Here is a 27849-nt window from a genome sequence, read left to right as displayed (position 1 = left end):
CCGACCTTCTGCCTAGCTGCCTGCAGACAACTTCAGCGTCAGCTTCATCCCAGTGATCATCACACACAGTTCCCCATTGCCCAGAACGATAGACTTCCACACGGCCTTCATATTCAGAACTACCTCCAACCAGTCGAATTGGAACAAATACAGATACTAAAGTTAAACAGAAATGTGCTCTGATAAATAACTTCTGTCTTATTGTTATTTACAAACAAGTAAAGCAGTATATGCTTATGCACACATACACAAATTGATAAATGAACAATTTTAACAATGCATGGATTGTCATTGGTAAGTAACAGAAGCATTTTGAATCATTTATTCCACTATTAAGTCCATAATGAAGTTGCATAAATGCTTACTTATCCAATGATTTTTCATAGGTTTTGGCATTTAATTTACTTGATGATATCAATTAATTTATTTTACTTTTGTAAGCAAACAGTAACTGAACACTGAAATCAGCCAGCACTGATGTTTAATGTTATGAGAGCCCAATTAAACCTAAATTCTAAAGTGTGTAAGCTAACCAGTCACTTATTGTTCAGGGGGAAAATGCTTGATGCTATCACTGGGTGTAAATGGAAAAGCGTTCTAATTCCCAACACTGTCATCACTCACCATGTTGAGCACATGGACAGAACAAAGTATTAGAAAGTAATTTAGGTCCAGTTGTTAATTTGATCATTGGAACATTACACCACAATAGGGTATTTCTCTGAGAATTTAGTGTCACAGATCATTGGAGAAGTTGACAATTATTTCATTACCTTTGGGAGTATTGCAAGTAACTGTTGCTGCCCGTTTATAGAGGCAGTTCCCACGCTGTCTGGTCTCTTTCACACACTCAAATAAACTGTGTTCATCACCTCGGCACTGGACATTACTCCAATGAACAGTAACCAGTGCCAATCCAGAAATAGGTATATGCCCGGCTTTGCCACTTTCACTGAACAAAATGGAAAGTTACAGAGTTACAAATATGTGGAACAACCTTTCTAACGACACCTAAACAGGTGGACTCATACCACTCAATTTGCCTTGAAAGATGCCCTGAGCTTACTTATGAATTTTAATCTGTCCCGCTCTCTCAAATTTGGAGTAACATTCCCAAATGGGTTTCAAAATTCCTTGGCTCTTTTGGCATGAGCATGGCAGGAGGGCTGAAATAGAGGCTGAGCCCAGATATGCTAGGAGTTCCCACAGATCTGTTAAGAGGTTGTAAGAGGTAGCCTGACGTACCAGCCTGTCTAATGGCAATAATGGGGCCAACCACAAGGCTCCAGGCCTGGGACATGGCTATGTTCTCTGAAGAAAGAAGAACTTGCCATGTAAAGCTTGTTACCTTATAAAGATGACTAATATGACATGTATTTTCTTTACATGACACTGTAGAAGTCCCACCACCACCTGCCACCATTAGGAGTCTCACATCCCTGAAGCAGGGATGGACACTGAACTGGTATGGACACCCTCCATGGATATTTAAATTAGGTAACTTCCCCAGCCCTCCAAACTTTGGCAGGGTCAACTTAAGGGGTCACCGGCAGACAGATCTCAGCATTCACAGTGGTAACAAAAGCCAGCAGTTTTTTGGACATTAATAGAAATGCTTAAAACTGTTTCAGGCAATTATTTGTCGAGTTACAGAATTTTTTTTATAAGGAAAGCCTGAAATGCTTAATATATTTATTATATTTCTCAATCAGATGAATTAACATTGTATTTTGATTATACATGGTTTAATGTACCACCAAAATACAACAGGATGTTAATCTATATAATTAAAAAATATGAAGAAGTATAGCTGGCACCAGAGCAAAACTCCCTTAATGTACATTTGGTGCTGCGGAAATCATAACATATTGAACTTCTTAGACAAATCATAAGTAACAGTATAACAAATGAAAATATTATAAGATTTTAATATTCATAATATTACATGTGGCCATTTCTTTCTGATTTTCAAGCTTGCGGGCTGAGATGTTTGGGTGGACAACACAATGAAAAATGAGGGAATACAAATTCTGGTCTGTAAATTATGCTGAGGCACAACTTGCACCTATTCATTTGCTCCCTCAATGACCTCATCTAAAATAGGAAGGCAAGGGATTGTTTGAATTAAAGGGACAGGGATCTGTGCTTTTTTGGCACTTACTGGGGCATGTGCCCCAACGAGGCATCAAAATTTGGCAGCGGCAATATACCACTCTGATGGAAGTGGTGAAGCTGTGGGGAAGGAGCAGGGCAACTCATCTGGCCAGAGTAGCCAAAGATCAAAAGTTTTGTTGCAAGCTGCTCCTCAGTTGATCTAATGACAAAAGGTGGGGAAAAGAAAGAAATGGTTGATTTTTTTCATTAGGAATCTTAGTCTGTTAAATTTTTAATACCATCAAATAGGTTGCTGCTTTTCTATTAAGTAATTTGCCAGTTATTCACCCCAGCAACTTCATCTCTATATTGTCTTTTGTATTTTTTCTTCTCTCCCTTCCACTCTAGAAAGGGCTTAATTGTCTTTCAAGTTTTCAGTTCTGAAGGAACGTTAACCTGTCATTTCTCTTTACAGGTGCTGCCTCGCCTACTGCCTGTTTCTAGGGTCTTCTGTTGTTACTAAATATATGTTGGGAGGCAATGTGTTATTCAATGATTTGTAAAGCCACATCTGTGGTGCAGATTGTATATTGTACTGGTGACAGTGTGTTCTTGTTTTCATCAAATCCCATAACTCATGAGTATCACAGGTGTGACTGAGTTATAATAATCTTTCTTATGGCACAGAGAATGACAAAAATGTGTTACCCTCCAACCAGACATTTAATACATTGTACAGAAACCATTAGTTTAGAATTCTAAGTTGTTTCAAAATACTGCATGAGGTAAAATAATTACTAAGTGGTCGCCACCATTTCCAAAAAAAATGAAATGTAGGCTTGGCACACATTGGACAATTAGGAAGAATGTTAGAACGTTGAACATAAATAATTTAAATTAATTATTTAGCAGTTTGAGACATCACCGGGTCTATTGGATGGGTTTTCCTGTTCTTCCCCACCTCCACTCCAACTCTGGCCAGGAACATTGAAATTTCTTGCCCCCGCCTATTTTCAAGTCCATAACGTTGCCCAACTTTGCCCCTGTCTCAGCTTATCCGCTGCTGAAACCCTTATTAATGCCTTTGTTACCTCTAGACTTGACTAATCCATCATATTCCTGGCTGACCTCCCGCATTCTACCCTCTGTAAACTTGAGGTTATCCAAAACTCTGCTGCCCGTGTCTTAATTTGCACCAGCTCCCATTCACCCATCACGCTTGTGCTCACTGACCTACGTGGGCTCCTAGTCAAGCAACGTTTTGATTTTAAAATCCTCATTCTCGTTTTCAAATCCCTCCATGCCTGGCCTCTCCCTAACTCTAATCTCCACCAATCCCACAACCCGCCGAGATATCTGCACTCCTCTTAATTCTGGCCGCTTGAGCATTCCCGATTTTAATTGCTCCAGCATTGATGGCCATGCCTTCATTTGCCTAAGCCCCAAGCTCTGGAATACCCTCCCTACTCTTCTCCACCTCTCCACCTCGCTTTCCTCCTTTAAGACACTCCTTAAAATCTAACTCTTTGATCAAGCTTTTGGTCATCTGACCTAATATCTCCTTATGTGGCTCGGTGTCATATTTTGCATTATAATACTCCTGTGAAGTGCTTTGGGACATTTTATTATCCTAAAGGTGCTGTATAAATATAGCTTGTTGTTTCTTTAGAATAAGGGTCTGAAAGCTTTATTGCTTGAAACAGTGAAAGTAACCACTTACACTGCAGTCATGATGATGTCATAGTCACATGGGTATTAGGCTTGGAAGAAACTAGAAGCATCATGAGAGGTGTTAGCTGGACATGATTAATGAGAGTGTAGATTGTTATGTATATAAAATAAATAAGTTACTATTTAGCCATACAAAAATTCTGAGACATCTGTAAACAATACTTGAACTATGCTAACAACAATATACAACATGGTGGCAATGGTGAACACACCCAGAAATGATTGAAAGACCTCACCTTGCACAGTGGCACCAAGAAGAGAGCAGATCTCGAAGGGAGACTGCGAAGAGCTCCAGAGCTGCTGCGTAGCCGAAGGAAAACACAGACAGTTGGTGAGTCAGCTGTGTAGGCATTCAGACTTCACCACAGAAGCATATTGGTCTGCGAGCAGAAATCAGGTCCAGCAGTTGGGCTGCGAATCACAGTACTGAGCGACGGCTGAGGATTGGATGAGAAACTTTTTGGAAAGGCTGCATTTATTGGCTGGAATTTTACCCCCCCCCCCCGAAAAGAGCGGGCTCATAACAGGGGTGGGGAGGGGGCACTAAATGGAATGGGAGGCTGAGAGGGCCCTGCCTGACCTGCTCTCACCTTCGCTGCAAATTTACACGGGGTAGCGGCGGTGAGAAATAGCCTGCCCGCCCACCCCAGGCCAATCAAGGCTCTTATCTGGCCAATTAACTGCCACTTAAGGGCCTCTGCCCACTGCCACGGGTATTTTACCCTTGTCTGGTGGGCGGCTGAGGCCTCAGAAACCCCACCTGATGAAACTGGGTGGCCTTCTTATGGGCTGGGGGTGGGGGCCTTCCAGATTGGGCACCCTGCGCCCCGCAGAGGACCGCCCCGTAGCCCCAACTGCCCCCAACGTACAACACGGACCCCCACCCCCCCCCCCCCGCCCTCCTAACTGGCCCCCTTTGCCTCGCCGGGGCCTGACCAATTGTCCTCGGTGAGGCCCTAAAAACTTCCCTTTTTTCCAGGCCTGTCCTTCATCTTCCTCCTGAAGCTGGGTGTAGTCACAACAGTGGCCACCGATCCTGATGGTGCTGCTGGGACTAACAGCTGCCGGCCCACTGACTGGCCGGCAGCTCCATTAGGCGGGACTTCCTGCCTCAAGGAGGTGGAAGTCCCACCCAAGACCAATTCAGGGCCAGTCTGGCTCCCCAGGCGTGGTGGAGGCGGGCTCACCACTGACCTTTTGGCCGGTGGACGGGGCCCCTCCCCCCACCCAACAAAAAATTCCAGCTATTGTTTAATGGCACACTGGACAGGCGACGCAGGACCCTTGCGAGGGCAAGTCCGGAGTCAGCGGCCATTACTCCAGCAGACCGCGGAGGAAAAACACAGGAACAGCCGAAAAAAGTAGTAAACCTCAGAAAAGTGTGGGAACTCCCAAGAAGAGCAGGAAACCTTTAAAAAGTGTGGGAATACCTCCATTAAAGCAAAGGAAAATGTCTTAAAAGAACGAGAAACCTTAAAGAGTTAGGAAAAAATGGATTTGAAATACCTGATGCCTGAAAGTTTCCAGAATTTGGAAGTATCCAGTCAGATACAGAATTGGTCGATGTGGAGAAAAAGATTTAAAAGATTTTTAAGATTTAGAATAGCTTGTCAGCTACACACCAAATCTGAAGCGGAGCAAGTAAATACTCTACTATACTCCATGGGTGCAATTGCTCATGATGTGATCAAAAGACAAGGCATCAATGAGGCTTCAGAGAAGTTTGCTGATGTTATACAAGCCTTCGACAAATACTTTAATTTAAGAAGCAATAAGATCCTGGAAAGAGAAACATTTAATAAGAGTCCAGAAGCTGGGTGAATCAGTGGACGCTTTCATTAATGATTTGTACAGATTGGCTGAGGGATGTGATTATGGAAAACTGAAGTCTGAGTTGATCAGGGACCGAATAGTATGGGAATAGCTGACAAGTCTTTATCAGATCTCTTACAGTCAAAAGATGACATCACTTTTGAGAAAGTGATTCAGATGGTGCAACAGGCAGAAGTCAGAAGACAAAATAGAGCCATCCTGCGGGCTGAGAAGCCTTAGATCAGAAAGAATCTGATGACAGTACAGTTCCTGAAGCCCAGGATGGAAAAGCACTCTACAGATAAGAAGGTACACTCATGGGGGGAGGCACAAAGCACTGTGAAACCCTGCCAGCGCTGCGGAGCCAGAAAGACCCATAGACATGAACAGTGTCCTGCTAATAAAGCGGAATGCTTTAATTACAATAAGACAGGCCATTTCGGAAAGATGTGCCAGAGCAAGACCTCCTCACAAAAATGTCAAGCAAAAAGACTTCACACATAGAGCTATGAAGTGGCACAACTTCCATCGGAAGACAAGCCAGGAGATTTCCTAGGGGAAATTAATGACCCCAATCAGGCATTCTGGATGGCAGACATTTATGTCAATGGACATATTATTAATTTCAAATTGGAAACAAGTGCAAGTGTCACAGTGTTGTCAGACCAAGAGCCAGGGTGTTGACGCATTGCTTCCAACCAGCAGACACTCAATTACATCGTCCAGGAGGGATTGAGCTGAAGGTCAAGGGAAAGCAACAAGCAACACTCCAAGCATTTTCTCTGTTTAGCAGAAAAGCATGCTTAGACCTACATCTAGTTAAAAAAGTGATGAAGTCAAACAGCCAGAGTCCAACAGTCGTTTTCAAGCAGACTTTCCAAAACTATTCTCGGGACCACAGTTTGCAAATTAATACGTCACACAATTGGCAAGGAAGTGGACATTTGAACATTTCACAAGTTCCCTTCACTACCCTCAATCAAATGGTGAAGTGGAGAGCGGAGTATGAACTATTAAATTGTTGTTGAAGAAGAACGAAGATCTTCCAAATGCACTATTGAATTATTGATCTACTCCATTGTTATGAGGACTTTTATCTTCAGAGTTGTTGTTGGAGAGGAAGCTAAAAACTCAACTTCCTACTCTACCCAGAAAACTACTTCCTGGGCTAGATGTACAAGACTACAAAAAGTTCAAGATAGAGCGAAGTCTTACAGGAACTAACAAGCTCTCAATTACAATAAGAGATTTCGTACCAGGAACCTAGCAATGTTAAAGGATGGAGAGAAGCCAAGTCTAGATAACTTCTTGCTGAGGTGCCCTCAAAGACGAGGTACATTTTTTTTTCTTACCGTGCCGGGGCCAGACAGGCAGGCCCCAATGATCGGGGGTGGGGCGTGCACCCTCCATCGGCAGCACCATAGCTGCGGGGATGGCCACTGCTGCTGAGGGGCGGGGGCCCTCCGTGGGCCATGAAGTGGCAATAAAGGAGGCCCCCTCCCCACAGTAACCTGCTGTGAGGTTGCTAGGGTTTACCTGGCAGTCTCCCCATGCTGGCAGGGGCAGGAGGTGGCCCTCAGTTATGCACTTAATTGGGACAATTGGCCGGCTGGTGGGTACTGAGGTTCCCACCGCTGGTAATATGCTGTGGTGGAGGGAAGACTTTGGGCTCCCCTCCTGACGCCTTCAGCCGCCATTTTACCAGCCCTCCCGCCTCCCAGCCAGTCTCCAGAGGGCTGGTAAAATCCAACCCAAAGTGTTTAACTGCTAAAGTCACTACCGTATTTTCTACGTTTTATGTAGATATTTGACAAATTATGTTCTTCCGTATTTCCATCTTTCATGCTGGGTGGAAACTCAAACGGGACATTTCGATCAATTTCTCAATTTGTCAGCCTTATGCTGGGTTTGAATGAAATAGGTGGCTTCGGAAGGCCATTTAATATTTTTCTCATTTTATTATTGCATTCTCCTACTGGCGTTTGATTTTTCTGATGTATAACATTGCTGTCATTCCCTCATCAAGAACAGCCTCCCATATCTGCACTATCTTTGTTATTCTTGTGGTATGTAGTATTATTGTAAATACGTTCTGGATTAATGAGCCAAAATTAGATGGTGGCAGCTATTTTATACAGGTTCTTTTGAGACTGATCAATGTAATTACTGCTCCTGAAGTGGGTGTTGACATGTCTTTGATAGATGTTTAAATTAATGATAAATGTTATCACCACGGCTCGTCTTTGGGTGTTCTTTGATTTCTCATGAATATTTTCTTGAAGTGATTTGTTTTTTGTTTTGCATTTTTTACTCTGGATTGATTTCTAAAGATTTCTTGAAGGGATGCCGGCAGTGGATTCAGGCATTGTAAGCTTTATATAAAGATGTGCATTAATTCTTTTTAAAGACTGTCATTCCCATTTCACTGTATCTATTTCCATCTCAATTTCTAGTGTAAGATGGGTCCTAGCTTGGCAAAATGTCTGCAAAGAACTGAAGACAACAAGAACACAGTTCATCACATATAACCCTGAACAGAAATGCTAACCATTAGCTTTCATGTTGTTTACTGTTTAATACCAACTGGTGGAAATCTCTAGCATATGGAATCAGTAAACAATAAATCACTACATTTAATCCTCTATCCCCTGTGCAAAATGTGTGTAAAATCTGCGTTAATTTTTTTAAAATGTGTTTATATTATACATGGAGGATTGTATGCCCAAGGAATTCTACTGATCACTTCCCAATGACTGAAATCTGATAGGCATAACATTTATTCATTTGAATGTTTGTCAGACTGGACATTTCATTGCAAGGGTGTCCTGTATAGGGTAGCACATGCCCTGCCAGGATTGAAGAGTTTTATAAAGCTGGATTACTTTTCAAGGTTAATGTCTGTCTCACAAGCTTTTCCTCAATGAATTATTCAGTTGTAGTGGTGTTAATCACGCTTTCTATACTTAAAGCTACTTTTGTTGCCATCCTCTTCTCTTTCTTAAAATAAAATGTCAGTTCAAGGCCATAATAAAACAAATACTGACTAGTTTTAAGGAACGGTGTTAAACAATTGCCACAGCAGCTTCATGTGCTATACATGATTTCACCTCTTTAACTCTTGATTCAACAGTTTGCTGCTGTAACTTGAAAACTGCAGTTCACGCTTTTAAATAACATTTAGCATTAAATTAAAGAAAGATGCTCTACCGAGTGAATAACTATCCAAGGGAGGTGTGATTTGATATGTTGTGCAAAATGGAGGTAAATAAATCATGCTAAGAATGAAATAGTTGCACATTGATTACATTTGACCATTGAGGAACATATAATGGCTATGACTGGAAATTAATGGGCATTAAAAGTGCCATCTTGCTTAAATGAGCCATGCAATGTTTCAAATTAAGCCAGAATTAGAACTTACCTCCAGACAATCACCTTCTTGATCTGGGAACAGTCTGTTATTACATTTTTTTAAGCAACTAGAAAGAAAAGTAAGTTTTAAAATAGCACATCCCTGACTTTAGAAGGATGTACTAGAACAACAAAAGCATAGCCTTGGCACAAACAGGAAGTAGCACAGGTTAAGAAATAAGATCCTCCTACTCTTCTTTTACTAAATGTAAAAAAAAGCCTCCACTCATAGTTGCAGTTAATGTAAGTTGGGCCTTAATGCATGTTTTACATTATCATCTATCAGCTCAGCCATATGTTAACAAACTCTCCTGATTATCATTTGCATGGAGAGGCCTTTAACGAGTGATCAAGTCGAAATCACACATTTTATATTATTGTCCAAGTCAAACTTACCCCCAGTGAGTCTCACATTTTGATTTTGATTTTATAATATCTCCTTCATTTCTGAAAGTGCTATCTCTTACTGGGGTAAGTTACCTACGTGCTGGTATTCTCTGGAACCTCTCCAAAGTGACTGTTCTTCACACTTGACTCTAGGCAGGCAATTCATCCAAACAAGGCCTCAATGCCAATACCAACTTCGTCTCATCCAAATATGAACACCTTCCAGTGAGAGTTGCTGGATAATAACCGATCACAGAAGTCCTGGCTGAATGTTTTCTCCGACCTCAACGTATGCACGAACAGTGGGCTGAACTTTCCAAGGCCTTGCACCACCAGTGGAACTTTGCACTCAATGAGAAGTTTATCAGAAAATTATGGGTTGATTACATTAAAAACGCCATATTGGTATTTAATTGTCTATGATGTGTTTTGGAACATGTGATTCTGAAGTCAGTACAAGCACAATTTAGTACAAATTCTTTCTTCATAATTGCCTAAAATTTTCTGCCCATTAAGGTTTCCAGCCTTCCAGACTCAACACAAAGTTCGACAATTTCAGATCATAACTATTTCTCGCAAATTTACGGACAGAGGTTCTGGTAATGATTCTGCTGTTCATTTCATCACTCCTGCCTTCCACCCTATTACAGACCTTCCCTTTTGTGTGCAAAGCACCTGTGATTTTCTGCTAGGTTGCCCACTGCATGTCTGAAACCCCACCACGCCACAGAGACGCAGGAATTTCCGCCCAGTATATTTTTATGAAAATATTTAGGTGGTCTTCCCCTTTACTCTTGTGCAACCTTTGTTCCCTTTGTGCACCTGCCCTTAAGCCTGTAACTAAGAGGACAGGCATAAGGCTCAATCCTAGGTCACCAGCAATGTCCCTTGTAAGTGACCATCAGGAGGAATTAAAGATCTACTAAGCACTTACTCTACTTGGAAACTCCACAGCCTCTGCTCAGCAACTCCCAACTTGACAGACTCTAGAACAGGATCTGAATAAAGTAAACTGCACATCTGATACCATTCTTTATCTGTGACATTGAACATTGGCTCAGTGCCATGACACTGACTATGTTAATAATTCAAAAAAGCAGGACATGTTTTTTTCTAAGTATGGTCCCTCATCACTGCTATCAGAAAAACAGAGATCATATCATCTGTTATTACACTATTTGGGGAAAGCATATGTATTCTCCAACCTGAAATACTGTTGTTTTGGTGTGTACTTGCTCAATGAGATTATTTGTCAATTGTACATCACTCAAGTTTATGTTGAAAGCAGACAAGTTTGAACACTGAATCAGTGAAGCTGCACAAGCTTGTTTTTTATTGTTCATGCCAATCTGAAATGCAATGCACATAAGGCAGAGCTGCTAACTGAGAGGTTTGGGAACAAAGGATAAATATTTACTCCAGAATGATGACCAAATGAATATCATTTAATATAACTAATAACTGAGTAATACTGTTCATTGCATTATATTGCCCTCCATCCCTCTGCTTGCTCAGGTCTACCTGACTGACAACTTATTTTAATATTCTGGGCAGCAGACAGATTGGTCTATTGGTTACATCATGGTATTATTGCAAGCATATCAACTAGAGAAGTGGAGTACATAAAAAACTGTGCATTAGCAGTGAATTATAAAAAAAAGTCCAGGGTTAAGATGATATGATGGATGCTGAGATTCAATTACTATCTATAATGTAATAAGAACTATACAGTATTAATTCCAATGTTTAGAAGCATGGGCTGAATTTTACCAGCCCCTCGATGTCGGGGGTCGTGGCGGGGGGGGTCCGTAAAATACTTGCAGGAGAGGCCCGCCACAACCAACGACACTGAGTAGGCCCTGCCGCATTTTACCGGCGGCGAGACTTTGGTGCGGATATTTTAAATATTAAAATTAATTAAAAGAGCATGCAAATCAACTTATTGTTCAGAGTTCTAAGGCGAGACACTAGTGGGGAGGGGGGAGGAATGAAAATATCAAGGTGGCGTGGGCGAGCGGGGTAAACACGTTTTATTGGCTGTGGAGATGGTGAAAAGATGTTGAAGGGCAAATGTGAAGAGATTGCGGGGGAAGGTTCGGGTTGGGTTTGTTTAATGAAAATCAACAATGATATAACTTTAAAAAGTCAAATTTATGTTAGGGGCTTGAAGAACTTTAAAAATGGTGCCAGCGCCAGGACACTGTTTCCGGGGACAGAGCGGCTGCCCCCTCTACGTCATGGGGGTGGCCGCTCTGCCCTTCCATTTAAATGAGCCCCCACGCGAAATATCGCGGGGGCTCAGCGGCGGCACTTCCGCGCCTGAAGACCGCCAACTTCAAAGCCCAAAGATGCTGCCTGACCTGCTGAGTATTTCCAGCATTTTATGCTTTTATTATACATTCAAGTGCCTTTAGACATTTTACTTCATTAAAGGTGCTATATAAATGCAAGTTATTGATTTTAGTATTGTTGTTACACAAATCTATTATGGTCCTGCTATTAATTACACAAATGTGTGAACTGGGGTAAGCTAGCACCTAACTCAATCTGGATTGGGTTCATTATTTCTGTGCTTACATCATACATGATCATCTTAAGCAGAGGAGAGGTTATCATTTTGGTTAGCCCAAGACCCGTAAGTACATGTTTACCAGAACATAGGCCCTACTGAAATCAATGAATATAAGGCTCTGTGGTTTGTGTGAACTGATTTAATTATCTTGTTAACAGTATGAACTATTAGCCCAAACCAACAGCTGTCCAACAGAGTTTTTCATTACAAACTCAGTATTAAATTAGAATCAATCTAAACTAGCCCTCGATTAAGTTGTAACCTCATAACTGCTATACGAATGATGTTATACATTAACTGAATTACAACTCCCTGTTATTGCACCTATTAGAAAATAAATGGCAACAGATGACTCACAAACATACATTTATGTTTTTTTGTAATCTTATTCACCAAAGACTAAGTGTGCCAGAAATGGAGCTCTGAAATTTAATACAGATTAACATCAAATATATCTGCAATTCATTCAGGCGTGTAATAGGAGAAAATACTGTAATTTCCTAAAGATTCTTACTGTAACAAAAGTAAATGCATTGCTGACAGGTTATCTATGTTTGACAAAAAAAAACTAATCCACAGCCCAGAACAGCCTTCATACTGTTGGCTGACTTACAATTTGCTTCGCTCTCTGACAGCTGCCATCATCGGCACTTTGGTCTCTTGACGAGTATCCTATTTGTACTGAAAGATCCAGGCCTGTAATCTGAGCTCAACTATCTAATTCATGTGAGTGGATTAAGTAGAGCTGCTAACAGCTCTGGCTCTGTGAAGGTACTAGTGCTGTCTCTTTAATTGAAATGCACACTTGTGCACATCAGACACTGCGGTAATTTTTGCCTTCACCACATTGGTGGCAATATGAAGGAGCAGATCGTCCGCTCATTATAGAACCCATCTGATTTTAATTGGAATGATACAATGGAATGATATTCAGACTCATTCTTTACTGCGCGTGTGGTGAAGATACAGATTTACCCCGCTGTGCTCAAATACAGTTTGGTATTACGCACAAAGAATGGGAAGGATCAAACAACTTTTAAAAATAATTTTCCCCATGATTAAATCAGAGCCTACAAACAATTTTAGTATAGACTCAATTTGCAATCGGGGTGGTGGGATGGGTGGGGGGCATTAGGAGGTTGGGTGAGATCGACAGGGCCTGCAGATCAGAGGCAGGAGTGAGGTTGGAGATCTCGGACCAGGAGCAGTGATGATTAACGTGAGTATTAACCTTTTCTTCATTCCGTGCAGCTTAATGTTGGTTCTCCTAGAGCAATGCAATCAGCACTAGAGCTGACTACCTCAGACACAAGCCAAGTTGCAAGAGGGAGCAGAAGCAGATGTTAAGCTCCTTATTGGCATATGTTAATGTCCTAATGTATTCTTCTGGCATGGGTAAAGGACGCCTCTTGACTAGCTTTTACCAAAATGGCATCCGGCATGGTCCGCACAAGAATTGTGTATGTGCAACGTGGATGTCATTTTGGACATAAAACTGCAACCACAGCACTGAAAACCCTGCAGCTACAGAGCCAGGTTTCTAGCCCCTACTCTTGAGTTGAGAAATAACTTATTTCAGGCAATTTGCCCAGTTAAATTTCAAGATGAAATATCCTGCTGTTGTCACAGGGTAGAGATAAACAAAGCTTTATCTGACATTCACACCTGGAGCTAGTCCTGAATGACAAGCTGTGCCAATTTTAGTTGCGCCATCTAGGGTCGGTAGAGAACCCGGACTTCAAGGGTTGTTAGGGGGCATCATTAGTCTGTTCCTGTCTGCTTTCAGACTTGATTAAGAAATGGCACTAATCCCATTCTTGGAGCTGTCAGTGATCTGAGCTCACGCACACCCAGCTGGCAAAGTTCAGATGCATCCCCCAATGGCTTAGTGGGCAAAGGCCCACCCAGCACAATACTGAACCATATAGGCAAAAATAAGCTGAGGATTGATCGCTGGTCTGTGGTGACTTAATACAACTGAGCTGGGGCTGCTGTAGGGGTTCTACAATTGGCCTCTGTTTTCATGATTAGGAAAAATCTGTTAGGTAAACTATTCCTGGTCGCTATCCGGTGTGCAACACTGGAAAATGCAAGTGCATGGACACTGTGATGCTTTCCATGATTAAACAGACAGGCAATGTTCACTACCTGGACTCACACATGAAGGATAATCAGGTGGATGAGGTAGTGGAGGGCAAAATATCATCACCACATGGTTCAGCATCTTCGACAGAGGATGGGAGAAGAAACAAAACAAATGAGCAGAAAAAGCTGAGGAAACTGTACAGGTGTGGGTCAAAAAGGAAAAGTTTACAAAGAGAAGCATGAATTTTCCATTTTGTGCAGCATTTTAAATGGTAGCTGTCTCTGCCTTAACATATAAAGTGTTTAAAGTGACTTTGGCCCATTCTGCAATACTTAACTTACAAGTACTTTTGTCAGTTGAGCTAGCAAGGAAATTTTACAGCTCTCTGATATTGTACTCAAAAAATTCCAAATTCAAAAATTCCAAATTTCAAAAACCTACCCATATCCAAGCTGTCGACAAACAACTGATGCATCCCGATTATCCCAGTTCTTGTTGCATATCAGTCCCCATACTCCGTTCAGGTAAATTTCAACTCTACCTTCACGTTGATTTTCACCTCCTTGCAATCTGACTAAACCTGATAAAATAAAATATTCATTAATGTTTGGAAGCACAACACCAAAAGCCAACAGTGATGGGGGGGGGGGGTGGGGGTGGGGGGGCGGGGGTGCGAACATTCACCTGTCCAAAACGAAAAGGCGAAAAGTAGGTTGTCAAACCATTTTGATAAAATCTTAGCAAAGCTACAGGAGTACAGATCATCCCTAAATACTGACTGTCAGAATTGGTAATTCAACAGTGGCAATGAATACTATCTAATCATAATGTATTTGCATTAATCATTTTTTCACATTTCTGAAGCAGCTAATAAAATATTGGGGCTGAATTTTACCGGCCCCTCGACACAATGGGTTACGGCATGGTGGCCGGTAAAATTCTGCAGGGAGAGGCCTGCCTCGACCCACGACATCAAGAAGGGCCCACCGCATATTACCGGCGACGGGGGGACCTCGGTGCGGCCCCCCGCCATCTTGCGGCAGGCACTTCATCTCCATATGCAGATTGCAATTAAATATATTCAAAATAACTCAACTGCCGTCCCACACCGATTTTACAACCTCCGTTCTGCCTTCGCGCGCCTTCGGAACTCTGCACAGAGTCCTGAGACGTGAACCCGGTGGGGAGGGGCGAGTAATATAAATTCCAGGGCGGGACGGATGGAGGAGCGGGGAAATCAATTTTGATTCGATGTGAGGATGGTGGGAAGGGGTTGAAGGGCAAAAGGTTGAAGGTTGGGGGGGGAACGTTCGAGTGTTTGAATATCAATTGATGGTCATTTTTGGCAATGAAATGACCATGGGGTGTGGGGGGGAGGTGGTTGGGGAAGGGCCTCCATAACTTAATTTTATGTTTAATAGAAATCAATAACATTTTGCCTTTAAAAATTAAAATTAATTGTAAGGGCTTAAAGCCCTTTAAAAATGGCACCGGCACCTTCGCGGTGGTGCTGGACGCCTTGCCGGGGACACGGAGGCCACCCCTACATGTCATCGGGGGCAGGCGCTCTGCCCCCACTATTTAAATGATATTTTGTGTGGGGCTCCTCGGCGGCCGCTGAATGCAGACACTCCGCCGAGTTCAAAGGGCGCCTCTGCAGTGCGTGGTGCCCAATAACTTATGGGGAAAAAAGATCCTAGAAAGTTGTAGTGTGCAACTGTAATGGCATGGCTCTGCAACTGCTGATAAACAAGATCATGGAGTGTCGCGATGTCAGAACACTTTTGATGGGATAGGATGAACTCCCATCTCCCCACCATACAACAAAAGGCTGAAAATGTAGCAGTAAACAAAAATTAATCATCCTCCATGGCTTAGAGGACCCAGTGAGAAGTTCAAAAGAAGGTGCACAACTGAATATGAAGAAGCAAAATATATGAATCTTACTGGAAAGTAAAGAAAGAATTTACATTGATATAGCCCTTTTCAACTCCTTACAACATTCCAAAATGCTTCACAGCCAATATATTATGTTTGGAGTATAGCGACTGTTGGCTATGTTGGAAGAGAAAAATGGTAGTTGTAAACAATATACAAGGGGAGCTTTCCCTGCATTGGATCACCCGGCACAGGGAATATCAGAAAATCAGATGGACTGGAACACACACCAGTAAAGAGACCTGCCAAATTCTGAGGTATCCATAGCACCCAACAAGATGCCTGGATGCAGACCCAGAAAAATCACTCCTACATGCAAAAACGTTGGTCCAAATGCAAAGAAATATTAGCAAAAATGTGGCAAAGTAGTAGATTAAAAATACTAATTACATTACATGTGGAATCAAGGAACAATGAATACGGAACAGGAAAGAATTTCTATGAGCCAAAACACATGACTGAATCCACACTGAGCTTAAGCTTACCGGGAAAGTTTACAAATAATAACAAAGCATTGACCCAAAGAGTTGAAAGTACTGTTGATATTTGAACAAAAAGCAGTGAATTTATTTGGAAATGCCTGTATCCCAAAGTCACCCACACAAAGTCCTCTTTTCCTATTACCCTTTTGATCATCAAACTACTTTGGCTCCAAGTCCTAAAACTTCAATTTTAAAAAATGTAACCTTATATTTAAATTCCTTCCTGGCCTCACTGCAGTGAAAAAGTCATGCATCTGTCTCCCTGTTGATAGTCACTACTAGTTCCTGCTGAGGAGTATACACCAGGGTATGTGGTGATATCAGACTTAAGACACATAGGGGGGATTTTTCCCAGGCAAAGGGAGGCGGGTTTGCGTGTGAGTGCGGAGATAAATCCCTTAAACAGTAGGAAGCATCTCTTGCCTATGACTAGAAACCATATGTAAAAGCCTTCTTTTTAATGGAGCAATAAATGGCAAAGTAGTGTAAAAGTTGAAGAAAGCAGTGACCCTCACTGCCAGACAGTTACATTTGCCCAGATTTTCCAACAGGAATAATTCTGAGGATATCCACCCTCATCGTTGTTATGGAGCATATCAGACAGCAACTCTGGAAACTACACATGTGCAGTAAAATGTGAAAATCCAGAAGTTGCCGTGCTCCTCCACAAGTTTCATTATCTGGTATCTCCCCAAAAGATATGGCATTAAAATACATGAAAAGCATAAAGCTGCAGTACTTACCCATTACCTACTTACTAAACACATCAGAAAAGGTTAGACTGGTGCATTCAGGTGTAATTTTTAGCAGCATGATAAGTTTCATTATTGTCAAGTTATTGCCTCTTTGGCCCTGACAAGTTAATTTTAAAAGTATGGAGATTCATTCCTTGAGAATATAACTATTTTTGGAGATTTTAAAAAAATTAATAATTAATTTTTTGTACTTTTTTTGTCTCTTTTATCTCTCTCTGTTAACCCCATCTTTCCTTCCCTCTATTTATTTTGTTTTCCATACACGATTTTCATTGAATTAACTTTTAACATATATTTCCTGGATTAGACTCTGGGCTGGATTTTATGATCCCGCCATGGGAAGTTGCTGTCCCACCTGTGAGGTCAGCGCCCGCACCACCGACTTTCATAATGGTGGTGGCCATTTCCCCCAATCGCATGCAATCGAGACGCAGTTCGCGGCATCACCTGATGGTGGAGCAGGTGCTGGCGGCATCTTTAAAAGGCTGCCAACCCTGCTTTTCATCGCTCCGAGCATTGAACAGTAGCTTATTGAAGCAACACTTCTGTGATTTGCAATAAATTTGCTACTCAGCAAGCAGCCCCCGGGCATCATTCTGATCATGTCAGATGTCAGAGCAAAGGTGGCCCCACCCCCATTCACAAGCAAGCCCCTTGCAGAGCTCCCCCCATTCACAAGCAAGCCCCTTGCAGAGCTCCCCCCATTAAAACACAAGCCTCTTGCAGAGTTGACCCCCATTCACAAGCAAGCCCCTTCAGAGTTACCCACCCCACCCCCCCCCAATCCCGCCCAATCAGACACAAGCCCCTTGGACACTCAGCATAGCTGCAATGACTGCTGTAAATCCCACTTCCCCTAAAAAAACTCCCTTTCGTGGCATCAAGGACTCTCGCCTCGGTGGCGCCAGTTTTTGAAAGTTGGGAGTCTGAAGGTGTATGAGTGCCGCACATTAACCATAAAATTGAGAACCTTCCATTGGATCGCTGTGAATGAGATTCATATTTATTTAAAGCAGTATTTTAAAACATTTAAATGATGATGCCATCACATGGGGGCATGGTACTATCCTGCCTCCGACTAGATCGATAAACAGTGGTACCGCACTGGGTTTCATGGCCCCCCCCATGCCAACCAACCCACCTCTGACAAGAGAACAAAATAGATCCCTCTGTGTGGGTCAGTGACGATTCCTCAATCTGATTAGTTGAAGAGACGCTGTTGCTTGCCATGCTCACACACACCACTAATCCCCTATAGAGGGTGTCATGCTGGGAAGGATCTCCAAATAGCATAAGTTGCTGCTCACATCCTGCAAAAAGTCTGGTCTATGCCAGTATTTATGCTCCGCATGACTCTCCTTCCACCCCTTTTCATCTCACCTTATCAGTTGGTTTCTCACTTGTGTGCTTATCTAGCTTCCCCTTAAATGCATCAATGTTATTCACCTCCACTACTCCTTGTGGTAGCAAATTCCACATTCTTAACACTCTTTGGGTAAAGAAGTTTCTCCTGAATTCCCTATTAATGGCTATCTTATATTTATGACCTCCAGATTGGGACTCTGCCACAAGTGGAAACATATACTCAATGTTTACACTATCAAACCTTTCATAATCTTAAAGATCTCAATCAGGTCACCCCTTAGCATTCTCTTTTCTAGAGAAAGGAGCCCAACCTGTATAGCCCTTCCTGATTATATCTGCTCAGTTTTGGTAACATCCCTGTGAGTGTTGTTTGCATCTTCTGCAGTGTCCCTACATCCTTTTTATTTTATGGAGACTAAACCTGTGCACATTACTCCAAGTGTGGTCTACCCAAGGCTTGATACAAGTTCAACACAACCTCTCTGTTTTTCAATTCTAGCTCTCTAGAAATGAACCACAGGACTTGATTTGCTTTCTTTTGTGAACTCATTAACCTGCAATGTTAATTTTACTGATTTGTGTATCTGTACCCCTAGATTCCTTTGCTGCTCAATCCCATTTAAACACCTGTTGGGGGTCTGGGGTTGGGGCAGAGAAATTTAACCTGCCAGGGTGGGTATATTTTTGTGCAGGCAGGAGGTTAAAACAGTTGAAAATGTCAGTGTATCAGGAAGCCAGCAGGAACCCACCAACTTCTGCCGTTAACCTGCCCGCATTCTTCAGCGCGCAGAAAACCCACATGGAACAGGAGGGTTTGCTATTTAAATATGTTAAATGATCATTAACTGCTCTTTTAACCCAGGGTTCCAATTTTAACTCTGTGTGCACGTGTTTTCAGGGCTTCCTAGAACTCACCAAATAAAACAAGGCAAGAAGGCAGTGGGAATTGACAGGACTGAACAATTGACAGGCGAGAATCACGTTTAGTACTGACATCTGACAGCTGCTTCCTCGCCTAAGTGAAAGGCTTTTGCTCACAGGTTTTGTTCTGAGAGTATGCTTTCAATGCTTTGGAGGTGATTTCCAATACTTTGGATGTCATTTCAGCTAGCCTGGAATTTCTTTGCCTTTGATGAGCACTTCCCAGTTGTCAGCTTTCACTGCAGCATGGGAGTCACTTAAGCAGCTCTACCTGGGACCTCAGATGAGGAACAAGAGGTGAGCAGCAGAAATACCAGCAGCAGCAGAGTGCCTCAGGAGGTTCAGACTTGCCCATCAAATGATAATTGGCATTTGCAGCTCCTGCAAAGTGGATGGCACCTTGGAGACAGGGGCTACCCTCTAAAGATGTGACTAATGACACCAGTGCTGAGTCCAAGGGCAGACGAACAGGAAAGGTACGACAGAAGTCACACGAACATAAGAGTTGTAATTGAGCAAGCAATTGGCACGCTGAAGATGTGATTCAGGTGTCTGGATGGATCTGGGGGGGTAACCCTTCACTATGCACCATCAGAGGTTTCCAGAATAGTTGCAGCAGTGAGGGTTGCAGCACCAGGAGGTGGAAGGTGTTGAGTGCTCTGCATCTTCAGGAGATGAGGAGCAACAGAAGGAGCCACAGGAGGAGGAGTTTGATGTGACGAGGCCATCTCCAGCCACACAATTAGCTGCCAGGGGTGTCCAGGACGGACTGATTCAGGCATGTTTCATTTAATCTGAGGCAGTGCAGCCATCTGACATACCAATCCTGAACACACTGTGCACCACCAACACCTCCTCCCCACAACCTCCCCCCACCCCAGGCCCCAGTACAAATCAATCCCTCAAGAAATAATTCATCCCTCTCACATCCATTGCTTCTTGTTGACTCTAATCATACCATTCTTCACAAGACAGAGGCCACTTGACAGGGAGCAGGCAAAAATGGTCAAAGCAGGACAACAGAGCTTCAAAATACATTTTCTGGCTCATAAACATGAAACAGAAATGTCACAGTTTAGCACATTCTTAGACACCCAAGTGAATACCCTTGTAAAACAACAAATCCTTTCTCTTCCTTTTCCTACTATTCCTATGTGCTGCAACCCCTGTGGCTTCAGCAGAGGTAGAGGCAGGTGGCTTGTATCCCTGTTCTGACTGTGCGGATGTTCTTGCTTGATGTCCCCTGGGTTTTGGAATCTGTGAGGGCCCTGCCTAAGACTGCCCCACCTGCACCTGTGCAGGGGCAGACTCGGCCATGGGGACAGGAGGAAGCATGCGGAGCTCTGAACGAAGGGAGGCAAGGGGAGAGGAGTGAAAGCGCGTTGAACAGAGTCCTCACCTTCATGTTCCCTTTTTCCATCTTCCATCTCATAGCCTACCCATACTTCTCTGCTAGCCAAGAGCTGGAGTGCATTCTGCTGAATTTCAGTGAGGTGCTAAATGGCCAAGCCTAGGTTTCTTCAGTCCTCACTGGTGACAGTCTGAGTGTGCAGGTTATTGGTGAGCATCACCATGCACTCAGTGCCTGATGTTCCTTGCAGTTGGCCACTCATTCCATGGATGTAAACATCAGCGCGAGGGCTAGAACATCGTGGCACTCATGCTAGAGACGGACTCCTCCAATCTCTCTCCAATTGTGCACAAAGTGGCCTGAAAGGCTGACAGGACCTTACATATTTTCTGCGGCTGCTCCAGAATTATCCCCTTCGTTGACAACCCCCTCGGCTCAGCATCTGTGTCCAGCATCGAATGAGCTCACTGGGGTATCCACAGTCCAATGGCAAGGCAGAATGAGGTGTGAGAACCATAAAATCTTCAAGAAAAATGAAGATTTTCCTATCTCACTCCTAGTTTATCGTTCAACACTACTGCTGTGTGGATTATCACCAGCAGAATTACTGATGGGAAGGAAATTTAGAACACAGGTTCCAGTACTGCTTCAACAATTAATGCCAGGATTGAAGACTCAAGACTGTGAGAAAATTCGAGAAAGAGAAAACACCTACAGAAGACAACAAACCAGGAATTCCAATAAGAGATTATGAGCGAGAAGCTTACCAAAATTAAACAATTGTCAAAAAGTTTGGATATGTGACCTGGAACGAGAAGGTATAGAAATCCATAAACATGAGGACTATCAGTGATCGTATGTTATACAAACGAATGAAGAGAACATATGAAAGAATCAGAGGAATATTGTTCCTATTCCACAAAAGCAACAGCCAGTAATCCATCTGTAAAATTCAGATGAAGAGGAACAAACCCAAACCGAATGAAATACTACAACCCATAGAAACGAAAAACCAAGTCAGCAACCCAGACTTCCTACAAAGGCTATGATCATCCCAGACAGATTATAACCAGATCAGGGAGAGTTGTCAAACCTCCAATGAAACTGAATCAGTAAAGCCAGAAACTTGTGGGGAGAGAGAGTAATAGGGAAGTCATAAATGTACACATGTTTGGAAAAATGTTGGATAAGGACTTGGGGGGAAATGTAGTATAAGGATGTAAAAGGTTAATACCGAAGAAAGTGAGACCCCTCCCACTGTATGAATGATGATGTAACAGTCACATAAACAGGTTTGAGAAGAAGAAGGTATTGTAGCACGAAGGATGCTAGCTTAGCTGGCTTGCGCAGAGTGCATATAGTAACTGTACACAATAGAGTTGTTAGTTAACCTTTACCAGAAGAATGCCCTACAACGCTACTAATACAAACCCAACAATGCAACAAGGGCCACCTTTAGTTCTCTGCATCTTCCTTGTGTTCTGTGCTCTCTTCCCCAGCAAGAGAAAGAAGAGATCTATGAGTGTCAGCTGTGGAATGTTTTGAGAATAGAAGGAGAACATTTGTGGAGGGTTACTGTGAGGGATGGATGTAACATTTTCTTTGTTCACAGGATGCGGGCATCGCTGGCAAGGCCTGCATTTATTGCTCATCCCTAATTGTCCTTGAGAAGGTGGTGACGAGCTGCATTACTGAACCACCATAGTCTGTCTACACCATAGATCTAGGTATGCCCACAGAGCTGTAAGGGAGTTCCAGGATGTTGAGCCTGTGGCAATGGAGTGGGGTTGGTTGGCAAGATGGCTACAGTGTGGTACAGAATAGCAACAACATTGCAGGTTCGATCCCCATACTGGCTCAGATAGTTCTTGGGACCTGCTTCCTCGCTTTGCCCCATTTTGATATCATCGCATAAGCCATGATTAGCAACCCTCAGGCAATGAGGACACTACGTCCATTAAGAGAGAGAGAGAGACAATGAAGGAACAATGATGTATTTCCAAGTAAGGATGATGTGTAAGTTGGAGGGAAACTTGCAGGTGGTGGTGTTTCCATGTGCCCGCTGCTCTTGTTATTCTAGCTGGTACAAAAACTTTTTATCACCGAGATATCTTCACTGCTTTCCTCCCTCAGCCTCTGCACCAAGCAACTTCTCATCCTCAGTGTTTTCTCTCCTCTGAGTTCACTGCCCTTTTACCCTCCCTAAATCTCTCCCAGCATGTAAAGTTCCCAACCCATATTCATGGCCAACTCCTAGACCTTGCCATCTCATGTGTTCTTGCTAGTCCCATCATATCAATTACAGATAAAGCCATCTCTGATCACTTCCTTGTATCACTCACCACCCATTTCCCCCTTCCACGCCTCAACACCACCTCATTCTGTATCCGTCCCTGGAAAAAACTATCCCCCTATTCACTTACAACTGCACTTTCAAAATCTCAACTGTCGAGCCTTTGGCCCTACATTCAGCACAACATTACTCCAGCTACTGCTTTGCTCAACTGCACCCTCATTTCCACTTTTGATGACCTAGTCCCCAATAAAACCATTACTCCCTCTCACCCTGGCCATTCCCCGGCTATGGTCCTCATCTCTGTGCTCTTAATTCCAAGGAACGCAGACTTGGAAGGATATGGTAGACAACTGGTTTAGCCATTTACTGGCTGGACCACTTAAAACACAATCGGGTCCTGCTATCGTCTCCTAAAACTGCTCACTATTCCAGGATCATCTTGGAATGCAAAGAAAACTCCTGGCTTCTTTCCTCTACTACAAACCGTCTTCTTAAACTGCTCTCCCCATCCCCTCTACCCTCACCTCCAACACTAAGTGGAAAGAGCTCATGGACTTTGTTGTCACTAAGATTGAGACCATCCGATCAGCTGCCTCTGCCGTGTCCCTCCCTTTCACTGGCCCACCGGGCCAAACTTCCTATAAAGCTCCCCCATTCTCTAGCCCTGAACTCGCATCTTTCTCTAGTTCCTCTCCTATCTCCCCTCATGCCCTCTCTGAGCTCATCTTGTCCATGAAACCCACCTCCTGTTCCCTTGATCCTATTCCCGCTAAACTGCTGATTGCTCAACTGCTCCTCCTGGTCCCCATGTTACCCTATATTGTAAATGGCTCTTTCTCTTCTAGTATTGTTCCTCTCCCCTTTAGATCAGCTGTAATCACCCCCTCCTCAAAAAAACAACACTGACCCCACTGTCTTTACAAACTACCATCCCATCTCCAACCTCCCTTTCCTCTTCAAAGTCCTTGAACATGTTGTCACCTTCCAAATCCTTTCCCATCTTTCCCAGAACCCCATGTTTTAAACCTCCAATTAGATTTCTGCCCCACCACAGTACTGAATCAGTTCTTATCAAAGTCACAAATAACATCTTATGTGACTGTGACAAAGGTAAACTTTCATTCCTCGTCCTTTCAACCTGTCTTCAGCTTTTGACATGGTTGACAACACCATCCTCCTCCACTGCCTCTCCACTGTCGTCCAACTCAGTAGGACTGCATCAGCTGCTCCCATTCTTATCTATTGAATCGTCGCCAGAAAATTACTTGCAATGGCTTCTCTTCCTGCTCCCACATCATTACCTCTAGTGTCTCCCAAGAATCTATCCTTGGCCCCTTCCTATTTCTCATCTACATGCTACCCCTCAGCAACATCATCCGAAAGTTTAGTTTTCACATGTATGCTGATGACACTCAGTTGTACCTCACCATCATTTCTCTCAATTCCTTTACTGTTGCAAAATCATCAGACTGCTTCTCCGACATCCAGTACTGGATGAGAAGAAATTTCCTCCAATTAAATCTTGGGAAGACTAAAGCCATTGTTTTCGGTCCCCGCTCCAAACTCCATTCTCTAACTACCAACTTCATTCCTCTCCCTGGCAACAGTCTGAGATTAAACCAGTCTGTTCACAACTTTGGTGTCACATTTGACACTGAGATGAGCTTCCCACCTCAGGTTCGTGCCTTCACTAAGACCGCCAATTTCCACCTCCGCAATATCACCTGACTTTGCCACTGAGTCAGCTCATCTGCTGCTAAAACCCTCATTCATGCCTCCATTACCTCTAGACTTGACTATTCAAATGCATTCCTGGCTGATCTCCCACATTCTATTCTCTGTAAATTTGAGGTCATCCAAAACTCTGCTCCCCATGGCTTAACTTGCACTTAACAAGCTCTGGAATACCCTTCCTACAGATTTCCACCTCTCCACCTCGCTTTCCTCCTTTAAGTCGCTCCTTAAAATCTACCTCTTTGACCAAGCTTTTGGTCATCTAATATCTCCTTTTGTGGCTCGGTGTCATACTTTATTTTATAATGCTCCTTTAAAGTGCATTAGGATGTTTTATGACATTAAAGGCTCTATATAAATATATGTTGTTGTGGTTGGTAGAGGTCAAGGGTCTGGGAGATGCTATTGAAGGCCCCTTGCTGCAGTGCATCTTGTAGATGGTACAAACTGTTGCCACGACGCGCCATTGGTGGAGGTGGTGGAGGTGGTGCTGATCAAGCAGCTGCTTTGAACTGTATGTGTTGTTGGATCTGCACTCATCCAGGCAAGTGGAGAGTATCCCATCACACTTCTGACTTGACCTTGTAGATGGTGGAAATATCTTGGGGAGTCAGGAGGTAAGTTACTCATGGCAGCATTCCCAGCCTCTGACCTGCTCTTGTAGCCATAGTATTTAGATGGCTGGTCCAGTTACTGTTCTGGACATGGTAACCCCCAGGATATTTATGGTTGGGGATTCTGTGATGCAATGCCATTGAATGTCAAAAGGAAGTGGTTAGACTTGCTCTTGTTGGAGATGATCATTGCCAGGCACTTGCGTGGTGTGAATGTTACTTGCCACTTATCAATCCAAGTTTGAATGTTGTCCAGGTCTTGTTGCATGCGGGAACAGACTGCTTCATTATCTGAGGAGGTGCAAATGGAACCAAACACAGTGCAACCATCAGCAAACACCCCCACTTCTATTCTTATGATGGAGGGAAGGTCATTGATGAAACAGCTGAAGAGGGTTGGGCCTAGGTCACTGCCCTGGGGAACTCTTACAGTGATGTCATGGAGCTGCGATGATTGACCTCCAACAACCAATACCATCTTCTTTTGTGCTATGTATGATTCCAGCCAGTAGAGAGTTTTCCCTGATTCATATTGACTTCAATTTTACTTGGGCTCCTTGATGCCATACTTGGTCAAATGCTGCCTTAATGTCAAGGGCAGTCACTCTTACCTCAACTCTGGAATTAAGCTATTTTGTCCGTGTTTGGGTCAAGGCTGTAATAAGGTCAGGGTTGGCTCCCCTCCTATTGTTAGTTGCTTAGTCCACCACCATTCAAGACTGAATGTGGCAGGACTGCAATGCTTTAATCTGATCTGGTGGTTGTTGGTTGCAATAAGATGTGGGTGAGTGTCAGTGGTGGCTGGTCAGATTGTGATGTGAGAAGGTGCATCAAGAGAGAAGGATGGGTGCACCTGTAAGATGTGCTGGTGTGAGAAGTGATGTGCAGGAGAAAGCTGGGGAAGGTAGAATGAGGAGGTTTGCACTTGAAGGTGCCATGCCACTTATTTTTCCTGCACTGATCAGGTTATTGAACATCTTATGGCACTGTATCCAGTAGTGAGACAGCACACTCCTGTCGCTGACCACCTTGGCCATTTCCAGCTACGCTCACTTGTTTTCTGAGGCTACCTTTATCTTCCCACCGGGGGAACAAAATCTCTCTGCAGACCCTTTCAGCCCACAGCAGCATGTCCAGGGATGCTTCTCTGAAGCATGGTGCTGCTTTGCCATGTTGAGTGGGGTGGCCACTGACGGAGGCCAGGACTACCAGACACAGACCCTGTCTCCCAGCCTGCCAACCCTCATGCATGCGCACTCTCTATTGGCAAAATTGCCTGTGAGCTTAAGGCCTGCCGATATAATTAATTAAAATGAGCGCAGAGCCAGATGCGCTGAAATCTGGACTGTCCGAATGGCCACCCTAATGTTAAAACGCTGTCTTTGCAGTTCCTGGTTCTGTGAAAACACATGTACAATTCTTCAATTCCGACCCTCGCAGGGTCACTTTAAGTATGGGAGCTGAAATAGTCTGATAACAGTCGTCATCAAACCGACCTGCTCTAATTGATTGGGAATCCAAGAAATCAGATGCAAATGAAGTGGCTGGGTTGAAAAGCCACTGACAACCACGCTGCTGAAACTTCCGGGCTCCCGACGTGTTGCTGACCTCCCCCACTGCGAGCTGGTCCGAAGGTTAAAATTCAGCCTTGATTAGCCAAGCAGTATGTGATCACTTTAGACTTCTTACCAAAATTGACCAACTCACACTTACTTGTATTGAAGTTAGTTTGCCATTTATTCCAATGATAGGTCAGTAAATGGTTGAATGTTCTGGCCGGACTTAGTGGACTAGATGATGCTTCATTAATGACCATATGACGGTCCTGTCAAGTTAAATTAGGCCTCTAAGAAAAATCACTGGTATGTTTTACTGCTGCCTGTAAGGAGTAGGAATGTTTAGTACAGGGTAACTAATGAGGGAAAGGAGAAGGGCAAGTATTTATATAGTCCCAAAGTGTTCCATAGGCAATGAAGTACTTTTGATCTATAGCCTCGACTGTAATGTAGGGAAACCAGAAGTCAATTTACAACAACAAAAACTTGTATTTATATATTGTCTTTAATGTAGGAAAATGTCCCAAGTCACTTCACAGGAGTATTATCAAACAAAATTTAACGTCAATTCAAATAGGGAGGTATTAAGTCAGATGACCCAAAGGTTTGTCAAAGAGGTAGGTTTTAAGGAACGTCTTAAAGGAAGAAAGAGGTAAAGAGGCAGAAAGATTTAGGGAAAGAATTCTAGAGCTTAGTGCCTTGGCAGCTGGTGGCACAGCCGCCAATGGTGGAATGAATAAAATT

At 43.3% G+C, this 27849-nt stretch overlaps 1 protein-coding gene across 1 annotated transcript in view; it reads right to left on the bottom strand.

Moving 5' to 3' along the window:
- Positions 1-27849, bottom strand: part of prss12 (serine protease 12) — a 224670-nt gene that overhangs the window by 175142 nt on the left and 21679 nt on the right. Inside the window, exons 2-4 of the mRNA XM_068017768.1 lie at positions 14535-14673; positions 774-952; positions 6-156 (exon numbers count right to left, since the gene is read on the bottom strand). Coding sequence (XP_067873869.1) covers positions 6-156; positions 774-952; positions 14535-14673 — 469 coding nt within the window. The remainder of the gene's footprint in view (positions 1-5; positions 157-773; positions 953-14534; positions 14674-27849) is intronic.

This window comes from Heterodontus francisci, chromosome 1 (assembly GCF_036365525.1).
Source record: "Heterodontus francisci isolate sHetFra1 chromosome 1, sHetFra1.hap1, whole genome shotgun sequence".
Taxonomy (NCBI): Eukaryota; Metazoa; Chordata; class Chondrichthyes; order Heterodontiformes; family Heterodontidae; genus Heterodontus; species Heterodontus francisci.
The sequence above is the reverse complement of the archived record's forward strand: the minus strand, read 5'-3'. Positions and strand labels throughout refer to the sequence as shown.